General features: G+C 47.6%; 1 protein-coding gene across 2 annotated transcripts in view; it reads right to left on the bottom strand.

Annotated features, from left to right (window-relative positions):
- The window catches only part of ATAD1 (ATPase family AAA domain containing 1), an 82,478-nt gene that overhangs the window by 16,130 nt on the left and 50,524 nt on the right, over positions 1-15,824 (bottom strand). For both annotated transcript variants that reach the window (XM_038744096.1, XM_038744097.1), the window contains one exon: positions 3,760-3,849. In XM_038744096.1, coding sequence (XP_038600024.1) covers positions 3,760-3,849 — 90 coding nt within the window. The remainder of the gene's footprint in view (positions 1-3,759; positions 3,850-15,824) is intronic.

The raw sequence follows: 15,824 nt of genomic DNA, 5'->3' as shown, positions 1-15,824 counted from the left end.
CTTCAGTTCAAAAAGTAGAAAATGCCACAGCATCCTCCACATTTTAATGAACAGACACTTTGAAAAGTACAGAAAGCATGCCCTAAATGTCTGGAAACGTATTAGAGCCCCTCTGGACCACCGACAGCTCTCGAGGGGACGTGGGCAGAGGAACGGGGGTTGGCAGGGACATCAGAAGGAAGGCTACTGCGTGGAGAAGCAGCTCAGGGCAAATAAATGGTCCAAACTCATGGTACACAGACAGGGAGGGATTTCCCCAGGCCCCTAGCTCTCACAGCCCTCAGAGCTGCAGGGAATGCTGCTCTCGCTGCATTTCCAGGGAGAACAATTTGACTTTGCTAAGGCAGGCTGCAGCAAATGGAGGATTCCCGAGGCTAATGTGTCATTGGAAGCCAACAGGTTTTCCTCCCCCTTAATAATAATAATAATAATGGCATTTATTAAGCGCTTACTATGTGCAAAGCACTGTTCTAAGCGCTGGGGAGGTTACAAGGTGATCAGGTTGTCCCACGTGAGGCTCACAGTCTTAATCCCCATTTTACAGATGAGGGAACTTAGGCTCAGAGAAGTGACTTGCCCAAGGTCACACAGCAGACATGTGGTGGAGTAGGGATTCGAACCCATGACCTCTGACTCCAAAGCCCGTGCTCTTTCCACTGAGCCACGCTGCTTCTAGCACGGACACTTTTCCTCAGCATTCCTAAAAACCTCATGCCCGTGAGTAGGGACCGTCTCTATGTGTTGCCGACTTGTACTTCCCAAGAGCTTAGTACAGTGCTCTGCACACAGTAAGCGCTCAATAAATATGATTGAATGAATGAATCCCCCAACAAGTGCTTACTGAGCGCTTAATGTGTGCCTAGCAGTGTCCTAAGTGTTTGGAAAGTATAATTCGGCAACAAGTAGAGACAGAGCACAGGCTTGGGAGTCGGAGGTCGTGGGTTCTAATCCTGGCTCCACCACTTGTCGGCTGTGTGACCTGGGGCAAGCCACTTAACTTCTCTGGGCCTCAGTGACCTCATCTGTAAAACAGTGTTTACGACTGTGAGCCCCACAGTGGGACAACCTGATGACTTTGTATCTACCCCAGTGCTTAGAACAGTGACTGGCACATAGTAAGTGCTTAACAAATACCGTCATTATCATCATCATCATTTTCTGGATTCTAACCCCAGCTCCACCACTGGCTGGCTCTATGACTTTGGGCAAGTCACTTAATTTCTCTGTGCCTCAGTTTCCTCTACTGTAAAACGGGGATTCAGTACCTGTTCTCCTTCCTACTTAGACTGTGAGTCCCATGTGAGGCAGGGATTATGTTCTACCAAATTACCTTGTATCTACTCCAGCACTTAACAGTCCTTGACATAGTAAGGGCACTTACAAAATACCGTAAAAATACCTGCGTTTGGTTATCTCAATGGCATTGACCACCTGCCAAAAATAAATATGATTGAGTGATAATAATAATAATTGTGGTATTTAAGTGCTTCCTATGCGCCAGGCACTGTGCTAAGTGCTGGAGTAGCTACAAGATAATCAAGTCCCTGTCCCACATAGGGCTCACAATCTTAATCCCCATTTTATAGATGAGGTAACAGAAGCACAGAGTAGTGCAGTGACTTACCCAAGGTCACAAAGCAGACAAGTGGTGGGGCTGGGATTAGAATCCATGTCCTTCTGACGCCCAGGCCCGTGCTCTATCCACTAAGCCACAGGGGCAAAGCAATTGTATTCAAGGGCTTTTTTTTCTAAATTGATTTAAATTAGGGAAAGAGGGGGTTGGGATTGTAAAGGAGATCCAGGATTCCTCTCACTCCAAAGCAGTGGGAGTTAAAAACAACCAGGCCCCTGTTCTGAGAACTGAAACTGCCAGATAGGATTCTTGTCGATATTATCAGGTAGAGGATAAAACTGACGGAAACGAGGACCGACCAGCGAGTAGTGAAATGGCTCCTGTTAATGTCATTCAATGCAGCTTACAGGTTGGTAACTGATGGAAATCACTAATAACTGATGGCAATCACTAAATATCAGAATTTTCCCTGTCAGCTGGAGACAGATGTTCTTTATAGAACATATTCTCAATGATCTGATATGGCGAAAAGTATCAGTGCAATGAAAACGGAGGATAATGAGTAGGCAATGGATACATTCTCTCACTCACACTTATATTCCTGTCCATCGGGGTTGGAGGCCTCTATATGCATGCATACACTTCACCCTGCCCCCAAATCCTGTTTTTTCTTTTATGGTATTTGCTAAGTGCTTACTACGTATCAGACCCCGTACAATGAACTGGGGTAGATACAAGCTAATCGGGTTGGACACAGTCCCTGTCCCACACAGGGCTCAGAATCATCATCCCCATTTTACAGATGAGGGTACAGAGGCACAGAGAAGTTAAGTGACTTGCCCGAGGTCATCCAGCAGACACACAGCAGAGCCGGGATTACGACTCACAGGTCCTTCATTCAGTCAATGGTATTTATTGAGCACCTGCTGTGTGCAAAACACTGTACTAAGTGCTTGGAAGAGTACAACAATAAACAGACACATTCATGCCCACAACGAGCTCACTGTCTAGAGGGGGGAGACGGACATTAAATAAATAAACCACAGATATATACAGATCTATGCACGTGTGCTGTGGGGATGAGAGGGAGGATGAATGAAGGAGCAAGGAAGAGTGTCACAGAAGGGAGTGGGAGAAGAGATGGGGAGGACTGAGGAGATGTGCCTTCAAAAAGGTTGTGAAGTGGGGGAGAGCAATTATCTGTCTGATATGAGGAGGGAGGGTGTTTCAGGCCAGAGGTAGAATGGGGGCAAGACGTCGGTGGCGAGATAGATGAGATTGAGGCACGGTGAGGTTAGCATTAGAGGAACGAAATGTGTGGGCTGGATTGTAGTAGAACCGTAGTAAGGAGAGGTAGGAGGGGACAAGGTGATAGAGAGCTTTAAGTGGTTTAAAGCCCATGGTGAGGAGTTTTTGTTGGATATGGAGGTGGATGGGCAACAACTGGAGTTTCTTGAGGAGTGGGAAAACAGGGTCTGAACATTTCTGAAGGAAAATGATCCGGACAGTAGAATGGAGTATGGACCGGAGTGGGGAGAGCCAGGAGGCAGGGAGGTCGGCAAGGAGGTTGATACAGTAATCAAGACGGGATAAGATAAGTGCTTCCTTTAATGTGGTAGCTGTTTGGATGGAGAGGAAGGGGTGGGTTTTGGTGAGACTGCAAAGGTAGAACTGACAGGATTTAGTGATGGCTTGAATATGTGGGTGGCACGAGACAGTAGAGTCAAGGATAATGCCAAGATTACGGGCTTGTGAGACAGGAAGGATGGTGGTGCTGTCAATGGTGATGGGAAAGTGAGCGGGAAGAAAGGGTTTGGGTGGGAAGATAAGAAGTACAGCTTTAGATCTGACTCTTCCTTGACTGCCCCACAAAGAATCAGGGGGAAGGGCTACAGAGCTTCGGGGCGAAGCTGAGAAGAGGGTGACAGTGAAGATGAATCAATGGTGTTTACTGAGCGCTTACGACGTGCAGAGCACCACACGAAGCACTTGGGAAAGTAGGATACAGTGGAATGAATCGACTCGATCCCTGCCCAGAGGGAGCTGGCTCACAGTCCTCGGGGGGAGACAAATATTACAAAGAATTACAGATAGAGGAAATGCTCCAGGAGTCACGGTACGTGGTCCAAGAGGACAGACCATCGAGTGGCAAAATGGCTCTTATTAACGACATAATTACAACTTACAGGTTGGTTGATATGAAATCTCGTAGGCATTCTTCTCATAATGGCCGAGTCAAGATCCTGAGGACGATTAGTGGCCCCCATCACGATCACCTAGGGGAAGAACGATAATCTTAAATCAATCATCAGTACCTGGATTCCCAATCCCCACAAGGCTAAATAATAATAGTAACGATGGCATTTATTAAGCGCTTACTATGTGCAAAGCACTGTTCTAAGCGCTGGGCAGGTTCCAAGGTGATCAGGTTGTCCCACGGGGGGCTCACAGTCTTAATCCCCATTTTACGGATGAGGGAACTGAGGCCCAGAGAAGTGAAGTGACTTGCCCAAAGTCACACGGCTGGCAATTGGTGGAGCTGGGGTTTGAACCCATGACCTCTGACTCCAAAGTCTGGGCTCTTTCCACTGAGCCATGCTGCTACTCTAAATGCCACCAAGTATTCTTTAGCTACTGCAGTGGTTGCCCCATCACCTCCGCATCAAACAGAAACTCCGGCACACTGGCTTTTTTTTTATGGCATTTGTTAAGCGCTTATTATGTGCCAAGCACTGTTCTAAGTGCTGGCTTTAGAGAACTCAACCACCTTGCCCCCTCCCACCAAAGCTTGCTGATTTCCTACAAAACCCAGTCCGCACGTTTTGCTCCTCTAATGCCAACCTACTCGCCATCCCTCGAGCTCCTCAACCTTGCCTCGACTTCTCACCTGGCAACCCCTTTACCTTCATATCTGACAGATGGTCACTCTCCCTCTCTTCAAAGTCTTATTAAAAGCACTCCAAGAGGCCTTCCCTGACTAAACTCCCATTTCCCCTACTCCCTCTTCCATCTGAGTCACCCTTTGCACTAGGATTTGTACACTTTATTCACTCACTCTGAGTCCCATACCCCTTATCTGAAACTTATTTACATTAAAGTCTATCTCCCCCTCTAGACTTTAAGCTCCTTGTGGGCAGGGAAGGTGTCAACCAACTCTACTATACTCTCCCAGCTTTTAGTAAGTCAGTCAATCATATTTAACTGAGCGTTTACTGTGTGCAGAGCCCTGTACTAAGCGCTTGGGAGAGGACAATATAACAACCTCATTCCCTGCCCGCAGTGGGCTTACAGTCTAGAGGGACTATACAGTCCAGTCAGTATAGCACCCAGTAAGTGTTCAATAAATATCAGTGATTGATTTAGATCTCTGGGCTGGCGAATTTCCAAAAACGTTAAATTAAATCCAGTAAACAGAAACAATGATAGCTATACTGATAATTGTAGTATCTATTAAGAGACTGCTTTGTGCTAAGCACTGTAGTAAGTGCTGGGATAGGTACAACAGTGCATTGCACACAGTGAGCGCTTAATAAATGCCATCATTATTATTATTCTTATTACAAGATAATCAGGCCAGGCAAAGTCCCTGACTCTCATGGGCCTCACAGTCTAACAGGAGAGAGAACACGTACTTAATCCACAATTTTTCAGCCTACGCAAACCACGGTCACACAGACAAATGGCCGAGGCGGGATTAGAATTCATTCATTCATTCAATCGCATTTATTGAGCGCTTACTGTGTGCAGAGCACTGTACCAAGCCTGGGACTAAGCACTTGGGTGTCTAGTATGGTACAAGATATGATACAAAATGGGATACAAGAGTATCGGGTTGGACATAGTCACTGCCCCTCGTGGGGCTCACAGTTTAGCAAGGGGGAGAACGGATGAAGAAACTGAAGCACAGAAAAGTGAAGTGACTTGCACAAAGTCACACAGAAGGCAAGTGGCGGCATCAGAACCTGGGTCCCCTGATCTTCCCACTAGATCACGCCGCTTTGTTTTTTTGTAAAATGGTATTCAGTACACACTTACTTCAAACACTTTTCTAAGCGCTGGATTATTCACGTCGGACAGTCCCTGTCCCACACAGGCCTCCCAGTCCGAGTAAGCGGGAGAACAGATATTTCATTCCCCGTTTTTCTGTGGGTGTTTTCCGGGAGAACGACTAGTTTTGTGTTTCTCTGCCTTTGAAAAACTTTCCCCTGTCGGCGGCCCTCCATTCGCTCACTTAATCAAATTTATTGAGCGCTTACTGTGTGCAGAGTACTGTACTGAGCGCTTGGGAGAACACAACATAACAGTAAGTAGACACATTCCCTGCCCACAGCGAGAGGTTGTCTCTTCTCAGTCAAGGTATTTACTGGGCACTTCCTTTGGGCAAAACCCTCTACTAAGCGCTTGGGAGCGTGCAATACAGTATATAATGAGGGCATTTATTAAGTGCTTACTATGTGCCAAGCACTGTTCTAAGCGCTGGAGTGTATTAGAATATAATAAGAGTAGTAGCGTGGCTCAGAGGACAGAGCCCAGGCTTGGGAGTCAGAGGTCATGGGTTCTAATCCCGGCTCTGCCAACTGTCAGCTGTGTGATTTTGGGCAAGTCACTTCACTTCTCTGGGCCTCAGTTCCCTCATCTGTAAAATGGGGATTGACTGTAAGCCCCATGTGGGACAACCTGATTACGTTGTATCCCCCCAGCGCTTAGAACAGTGCTTGGCACATACTAAGCACTTTAACAAATGCCACCGGCTCCTCCAATTGTCAGCTGTGTGACCTTGGGCAAGTCAACTTCTCTGGGCCTCAGTTACCTCAACTGTAAAATGGGGATTAATACTGTGAACCCCCTGTGGCACAACCTGATCACCTTGTAACCTCCCCAGCGCTTAGAACAGTGCTTTGCACATAGTAAGCGCTTAATAAATGCCATCGTTATTATTATTATTTTAGAGGTGAGGAAACTGAGGCACAGAGAGGTTAAATGACTTGCCCAACGTCCACAGAGTAAACAAGCGGTGGAGCCGGGATTTGAACACAGGTCCTCTGACTGCAAACCAAACTGAAAACCAGCTGCCCTCTTCACTATCTCTAAAAAAGTCTCAGTTCCGGCTCCAGAAGATTCCAGAAAACTACCCTTGTCAGAAGTGGTATTTTTGTGAAGGGCATACTATGTGCCGGGTGATGTACTAAGCGCTGGGGTAATAATAATAATAATAATAATAATGGCATTTATTAAGCGCTTACTATGTGCAAAGCACTGTTCTAAGCGCTGGGGAGGTTACACGGTGATCAGGTTGTCCCACAGGGGGCTCACAGTCTTAATCCCCATTTCCCAGATGAGGTCACTGAGGCCCAGAGCAGTGAAGTGACTTGCCCAAAGTCACCCAGCAGACAACTGGCGGAGCCGGGATTTGAACCCATGACCTCTGACTCCAAAGCCCGGGCTCTTTCCACTGACCCACGCTGCTTCTCTTGTAGATACAAGATAACCGGGTTGAACACAGCCCCTGTCCCCACCAAGGGCTCACAGTCTTAACCCCCATTTTACAGATGAGGGAACTGAGGCCCAGAAGTGCCCAAGGTCACCCAGCAGACCAGTGGCAGAGCTGGGATTACATATTTATTACTTTATTTATTTTACTTGCATATATGTATATATGTTTCTACATATTTATTACTCTATTTTACTTATACATATTCTACTTATTTCTTATGTGGTTTAAATGTTTTGTTTTGTTGTCTGTCTCCCCCTTCTAGACTGTGAGCCCCGCTGTTGGGCAGGGACCGCCCAAACTTGTACTTCCCAAGCGCTTAGTACAGTGCTCTGCACACAGTAAGCGCTCAATAAATGTGATTGAATGAATGAATGAATGAACCCAGGCTCTTCTGACGCCCGGGGCCTGTGTTCTTTCCATCAGGTCACGCTTTAACGGCCCCTACTATTGGCAACGGCTTCTCAGGTAGAGGAGCAGCGTGGCTCAGTGGAAAGAGCCCGGGCTTTGGAGTCAGAGGTCATGGGTTCAAATCCCGGCTCCACCAATTGTCAGCTGTGTGACTTTGGGCAAGTCACTTCACTTCTCTGGGCCTCAGTTACCTCATCTGTAAAATGAGGATTAAGATCGTGAGCCCCCCGTGGGACAGCCTGATCACCTTGTAACCTCCCCAGCGCTTAGAACAGTGCCTTGCACAGAAGTAAGCGCTTAATAAATGCCATTAAAAAAAAAAAAAGGTAACCAAGAAACTGCAAATCAATGGACTGGGGCTGAGCTGCCACCCTAGTCTTTTCCGGAGCTTTCCGCCCACAGTGCTAAGCGCTTAGTACAGTGCTCTGCACATAGTAAGCGCTCAATAAATACGATTGATGATGACCACAGCTCTGCATAAGGCTAGATGGGCTTGAGGGTGAAGGTCACGGTGGTTCGGAGCCCGAGCCAATTAGCCCGCAGCTGGCTGGAGATGGATTTCTTCCTCATCATTCATTCATTCATTCACTCAATCGCATTTATTGAGCGCTTACTGTGTGCAGAGCACTGTACTAAGCGGTTGATGCTGCCTCTAAGTGGAACAGAGAGGAGGGTGCAGAGGCTAAATACACATTTACACGGCCTGGTGTTTAAGATTTCGCTCCCCAACCAACCGCTGGGCTCACGCTAGAGAAAAGAGCACGGGGTTGAGAGTCAAAAGACCTGGGACCTAAACCCTGCTTGGCCATTTTCTTGCCGCGTGACCCTGGGTAAATCAACTGAAGCTCTGTGTGCCTTGGTTTCCTCATCTGTAAAACAGGGATTAAATACCCGTTCTCCCTCTCAAGACGTGAGCCCTCAATAGGACGGGGATTATATCTGATATTGTTACCTTATAATCAATCAATCAATTGTATTTATTGAGTGCTTACTGTGTGCAGGGCACTGTACTAAGCGCTTGGGAAGTCCAAGTTGGCAACGTATAGAGACGGTCCCGACCCAACAGTGGGCTCACAGTCTAGAAGGGGGAGACAGGGAACAAAACCGAACATATTAACAAAATGAAATAAATAGGATATGCAAAATAGATAAGTAAAATAAATAAATAAATAGAGTAGTAAATATGTACAAACATATTTGTACATATAGAAAACCAGCGTGGCTCAGTGGAAAGAGCCCGGGCTTTGGAGTCAGAGGTCACGGGTTCAAATCCCGGCTCCGCCAACTGTCAGCTGCGTGACTTTGGGCAAGTCACTTCACTTCTCTGGGCCTCAGTTACCTCATCTGTAAAATGGGGATGAAGACTGTGAGCCCCCCGTGGGACAACCTGATCACCTTGTATCCTCCCCAGCGCTTAGAACAGTGCTTTGCACATAGTAAGCACTTAATAAATGCCATTATTATTATATACATACATACATATATACATATATAAACACACACACACACACACATATATACACACACACACACACACACATATATACCTAGCCTAGCGCTTATTAAATAGTACCAAAATTCCAGGATATGCTGGGCCCTTAGGAGTCACGAGGGATTGGGCTTCCTATAAAGATCCAGCCTTTCAACAACAGGAACTTTTTGCTTTTTTAACCTTGGGGTGTAGGTGGTCCAGAGTCTGAAATTGCAATTCTAGGGTATTAGGCTGGGGAAAACCAAGGTCTTTTGGGTCCCCAAAGTCTGGCTGAGGAAAAGAGATGCCCCCTGAGAGTGGAAACATACTGGCAAAAAACATACAAAAAGAAAGGCTTTTGTATTATCACTGTGAACGCTTTCAGCAGTTTCACCTCCCCGGTTGGCAAGAGACGCTGTGGTGTTTTCCCTTCCAAATATTTTTAAGGAAAAGATCACGGTCTGGGATAGCTTGCAGGTGGCTCCTGGAGGGAGGGGAGTAGACTAGTTCATTCATTCATTCATTCAATCGCATTTATTGAGCGCTTACTGTGTTGCAGAGCACTGTACTAAGCGCTTGGGAAGTACAAGTTTGGACGGTCCCTGCCCAACAGCGGGGCTCACAGTCTAGAAGGGGGAGACAGCCAACAAAACAAAACATTTAAATCACATAAATAAAAAATAAGTAGAATATGTGCAAGTAAAATAGAGCAATAAATATGTACAAACATATATACATATATACGAGTAAAATAAAGTAATAAATATGTACAAACATATATACAGGGATTATTCATTCATTCAATCGTATTCACTGAGCGCTTACTGTGTGCAGAGCACTGTACTAAGCGCTTGGGAAGTACAAGTTTGGACGGTCCCTACGCAACAGCAGGGCTCACAGTCAAGAAGGGGGGGGACAGACAACAAAACAAAACATTTAAACCACGTAAATAAAAAATAAGTAGAATATGTGCAAGTAAAATAGAGTAATAAATATGTACAAACATATATACATATATACAAGTAAAATAGAGTAATAAATACGTACAAACATATATACAGGGATTATTCATTCATTCATTCATTCAATCGTATTCACTGAGCGCTTACTGTGTGCAGAGCACTGTACTAAGCGCTTGGGAAGTACAAGTTTGGACTTGTACGCAACAGCGGGGCTCACAGTCAAGAAGAGGGGGGACAGACAACAAAACATTTAAACCAAATAAATAAAAAACAAACAGAATATGTACAAGTAAAATAGAGTAATAAATATGTACAAACATATATACATAAGACATTTCCCCCTCCACAGCATCCTGGAAGCTCAGCTGAGGATGATCCTGCATCTAGCTCCTGGGGCAGGGAAGTTTCAGGCACCAAAAGATTTCCCATGTGCGGAAAAGAGAGTTACTTGTGGGATAAAAAACACGGCATTCCGGCTGTCTCACAGATTCACTCTGTGGCACTGGAAACTTGTCCCGGGCTCAGTTCCTGATAGGCGGCAATGTGCCGTACCTCAGACGGCCTGGGCTGACAGATTGACCAGTCGCTCCAGTGCTCAATACTCTATTTTATGAATGATGTGCATATAGCTATAATTCTATTTATTCTAACGGTTTTGACACCTGTCTACATGTTCTGCCTTGCTGTCTTGTCTCCCCCCTTCTAGACTGTGAGCCCGTTGTTGGGTAGGGACTGTCTCTATGTGTTGCCGACTTGTACTTCCCAAGCGCTTCGTACAGTGCTCTGCACACATTAAGCCCTCAATAAATAATAATAATAATGGTGGTATTAAGCACTTACTATGTGCAAAACACTGTTCTAAGCGCTGGGGGGGAATACAAGGTGATCAGGTTGACCACTTGGGGCTTACAGTCTTAATCCCCATTTTACAGATGAGGTAACTGAGGCACAGAGAAGTTTAGACTGTGAGCCCACTGCTGGGTAGGAACTATATATGTTGCCAACTTGTACTTCCCAAGCGCTTAGTACAGTGCTCTGCACACAGTAAGCACTCAATAAATACAATTGATTAAGTGGCTTGCCCAAGGTCACACAGCTGACAAGTGGCGGAGCCGGGATTCGAACCCATGACCTCTGACTCCCAAGCCCGCACTCTTTCCACTGAGCCACGCTGCTTCCTCATTCCCCAAATACGATTGAATGAATAATCCTGGCTCTGCCCTTTTCATTCATTCATTCATTCATTTGTAATCACGGGGCATTTACTGTGTGCAAAGCACTATACTAAGCGCTTGGGCAAATGCGTGATGATCAGGTCATTCAGAGTCCCTGTCCCACCTGCGGCTCACAGTCTAAATGGGAGAGAGAATCCCTATTTTGCGGATGAGGATACTGAGGCACGGAGAAGTGAAATGACTTGCCCATGGTCATACAGCAGTCAAGTGGCGGAGCTGGGATTAGAACCCAGGTCCTCTGACTCCTAGGCCACGCTGCTTCTTTTTTAAAAATCTGATGGGCGGGAGGAAGTTTCAGAACAAATCATCCCTCTCCTCCCCTTCCAAACAAGACATCTTCAAAGCACCTGGAATTCCAATCCTCTGAGAAGCAGCGTGGCTCAGTGGAAAGAGCCTGGGCTTTGGAGTCAGAGGTCGTGGGTTCAAATCCCGGCTCCGCCAACTGTCAGCTGTGTGACTTGGGGCAAGTCACTTCTCTGGGCCTCAGTTACCTCATCTGTAAAATGGGGATTAAGACGGTGAGCCCCACCGTGGGACAACCTGATCACCTTGTAACCTCCCCAGCGCTTGGAACAGTGCTATGCACAGAGTAAGCGCTTGATAAATGCCATCATTCATTCACTCAAGGGATTCAGATCTACCTAATCCCAGGAGGTTGGTGGGAGGGGGTGCCGCAAACCAGAGTGGGACTCTCTTGGACTGGCCCCAGAATCCCCTCAATGTATTGGGGCTCTTTGGCAAGTTGCAGAAATAGCCAAATGACCTCACTGCCATAGTTTAATGGTCCTCTTGCTATTAGCACGGCTAATTTTTACAAAAGAACTTGTCGCTAGGAAAGGTTAAATGTGAAAGCGAGCCAAGATAAATCAAACCTGGAGGCCTCTGAAGAATTTTGATTTTCCCATTACTGTCAACAATTCCGAGGCCTTCACCATGTAAAGTCACGAGTCACTAAAAAATTAATCTCAGGACAAAAACAACGGTTATCCATAGGTGTCACGCGTCAAGTTATAGGTTACTGTATGTCCACGGAATACTGCGATATCCAGAATCCCTCGCTTTGTTGTGATATCCAGGATCCCTCGCTTTGTTATGGTACCTAGGATTCCTTGCTCTGCTTTCTGCTTATGCGCCGTCTTATTTCTAACTTATTTTTTAACTTATTTCTAACTGATTTCTACTTATGTAGGCCTTAGATAAGCCCTTGGTAAGCGGCCACCTCTGTCTGGTTCTGTCTAAAAGCCTACTGCGGTGCGGATGCTCCACGGATGTCCCGTGGAAGGGGGCTGTCCTTGCGCCAGGACCTCGGCCGGCCGCCGCGCGATTAAAGGGGATGTGAACCCCATTGCAAAGGCTCCTCTCTCTTTCTTCGGTCTCGCCGAACCCAGAGTGAATCTGCTTGGAGCTAAGCTCCTGCGTTTCACTTGGAGCAGTCGGCAGGATTCGCCGCAGACCGAAGGCATGGAGTCGAGCAGGGGTGCTGGGGTGGTTATCCGCGGGTGGCCACCGACGAGTACGTGGTTTACAGTGGCCACGGTATGAGATTCCTGGGCACCCCCCCAGGAATGGAGCCATATAGGTGGAACCCCCAAGGACTTAGAAGGAGCCTTGTTGAAGCTAGGGGAGTCCTTAGAGAAAAAGGGGGAACAAGCGGCAGCAGCTACCGTGGGTTGGTTATTTTTAGCCGCCTTCCATAAGACCCCTGATAAGGCCCTCCAAACGGAGGTGCGGCTTCGTGAACTTAAGAACTGCAACGGGAACAGAACAAGCGTATGGCATGGGAAAAGACCTGTGGCTCGTTAAAAGCAGAGGTTACTGTTTGTCGGGGGGCCCGGATGAATCCTCAGAAGAAGTGGGAGGCTTTGAGGTGGTAGACGGGGAGGGTTCCCCGGGTCCCCTGTTTCGAGCCAGGCCTGTGGTACTACAAAAAGTAAAAACCCCGCAGCCTCGGGTGCCGCAAGGCCAGATGCAACCCCCTCCCCAGGTGGTGGAACACTCCACATTTCGCCCTTACACGCAGGCGGAATTGGTGGATTTGGGTTCAGGATTTAGGCAAAAATCCTCGGAATCCCTGGCGGCGTGGTTGCTGAGGCTGTGGGATGTAGGGATGGATGGAGTCCTGCTTTCTGGCACGGAGATGGGGCGTTTAGCTTCTATTACCACCCATCCTGCCCTCAGACAGCGCTTGCGAAATGCACACCAGACACAAGGGAATCACTCCCTGTTGGAGTGGATTATGGCAGCAGCCCGTAACGCGTGGCCGAGTCAAGGGGATTTACCATTTACTCCGAGTCGTTGGCAGTTATACACAGAGTTACAGCAAATTCTGTGGGAGTTGGGTATGCGAAATGCCGTGTACAATATTGCCACTCATGGCTCAGATGATGAGCGTTTTATATTGGCCCCGTATGAAGGGCAACCGACGATAACTGATTTGGGCGAAGTGGAGGCGGTACATAAAAAGAAGGGAGTGTGCGCCACGGTCAAACGGCGATCCCTTAAAGGCCCCGTAAAGGTCTCCCGTGCACAGATGTGCATGGATCTCACTGAGGCTGGGGCGGATAAGGAAAAGTTAAACGGGAAGTCCAACAAAATTCTTTTAGAATTATGGCAGCACTTGAAACCGCAGCAACGTTTTCGACCATCGCGATCGAGACAACAGGGCACATAAGCCCCTAGGAAACCGACGGGCGTCCGTACAGTCGCTGTCCAAGATCTCCTCTTGACGCCAGTAGAGACGGGAGCAGCGGATACTGGCGCATGGCAACTCCGGTTTGACTGAGGGGAGGGCCAAGGAACCCGCCTTGCAGACTCGGGCGGGGACCGGAGGCCTCATGTTGAGTTGGCAAAATATTGGTCCTCTCATAATATACAATGTGCTTTAGCTTTAGTAGATACAGGAGCAGAGTGCTCTTTAATACACTGTAACCCGGAGTGGTTTCCAGGGTCCCCAGCTGTGATAGATGGGTATGGCGGTAAAGCAATAAGGGTCAAATGTGTACGAATGCCCCGGGAATAGGACGGTTCCCCCCAAAGGAGTATACCGTATGTATATCCCCTATTCCCGAATATATATTGGGGATTGATATACTACAAGCTCTGTTTTTGCATATCAGAGCCGGGGAGTTCCGAATCCGAGTGCGTGTGGTGAAAGCAATTGAACGTGGGCATGCCCTGCATCCCCCAGTGGAGCTTCCAGCGCCCAGACAGGCGGTAACGACTAAACAGTATCATTTGCCTGGGAGACAACAGGAGATAACAGATACTATCGGGGAATTAGAAAAGGTGGGCATTGTACAAACTGCCCGAAGTCCCTATAACTCCCCGGTCTGGCCAGTACGAAAACCGGATGGTACTTGGCATATGACGGTTGATTACCGTGAATTGAATAAGGTGACTCCTCCTTTGCATGCTGCCGTACCATCTACCTCGGATTTGATGGACAAACTGCGCCATGAATTGGGCACATACCGTTCTAGTGCGTTTTTCTCTGTTGATATTGCCGCCGACTGTCAGGATCAGTTTGCATTAACGTGGGAGGGGCGGCAGTGGACATTTACTGTCCTCCCGCAGGGATATAATTCACAGCCCGATAATCTGTCACGAGTTGGTAGCGCAAGATCTTACCTTATGGTCCGTCCCCCAGAACGTGCGGTTATATCATTATATCGATGATATGTTGTTAACTTCTGACTCTCTTTCAGATTCGGAAGCTGCTGCTCCGGCTCTGTTAGAGCATTTGCCGGGGAGAGGATGGGCGGTAAACATGGATAAGGTCCAAGGACCTGGCCTCTCAGTCAAATTGGTCGGGTAAGACAAAGATAATACCAGAGGCCATGATAGATAAAGTGCAGGCTTTCCCCATTCCCACACTTGTGAGCCATCTGCAGGAATTCGTAGGGTCTTGGGGTACTGGAGTGTATTTATTCCTCATTTAGCCCAGACGCTAAAACCCCTATATCGTCTAGTGAGGAAAGGAAGCCCCTGGGATTGGGGTGAAAACCAGCAGTCTGCCTTCGCTGCAGCGAAACGGGCAGTAAAAAATGGTTCAGAAGGCTGTCAATGCTTTGGACACAGCACAGCCGTGTGAGCTGGATGTCCACACAACCGAAGATGGATTCGGGTGGGGGTTATGGCAACGCGCCGAACCGGTTCGCCACCCGATTGAATTTTGGGTCATAATTGTGGAAGGGAACTGAGTGTCTTTGTGGATTGGGCCCCCACTGTTGCAGAGGTGGCTAATAGGTCAGCATGTTGGGTTTGTTCTGACCTCCCAACCGGCACTTCGGACGGTCTACCGTGGAGAATCGATGCTGCCAACTGCACAACATGGGAGTGGCTATGAAGCTGGACCTCGCAGGACGAGACGCCACGGTGGAGCCAAACTCGGCGAGCAATAGGTGATCTTCTCTACCGACGGTTGGACCGGTCGCGTGAACGACGGGATGGACCCCTGAACCGTTGTGTGAGACTATACAAGTGCTTTAACGCTCAGGTAGCCCAGATGCGCAAAGTGGTCCTGCAGAACCGTATGGCTCCGGACCTTCTTACAGCTGCGCAGGGCGGGGTGTGTGCTTTTTTCCACACCGAATGTTGTGTATACATTCCTGATGCCTATCATAACCTATCCCTTGCTTTAAAGGCAAGAAGCAGCAAATCACTGCACTATCCTATGACCCTG

Source organism: Tachyglossus aculeatus, chromosome 3 (genome assembly GCF_015852505.1).
Source record: "Tachyglossus aculeatus isolate mTacAcu1 chromosome 3, mTacAcu1.pri, whole genome shotgun sequence".
Lineage (NCBI taxonomy): Eukaryota > Metazoa > Chordata > Mammalia > Monotremata > Tachyglossidae > Tachyglossus > Tachyglossus aculeatus.
The sequence above is the reverse complement of the archived record's forward strand: the minus strand, read 5'-3'. Positions and strand labels throughout refer to the sequence as shown.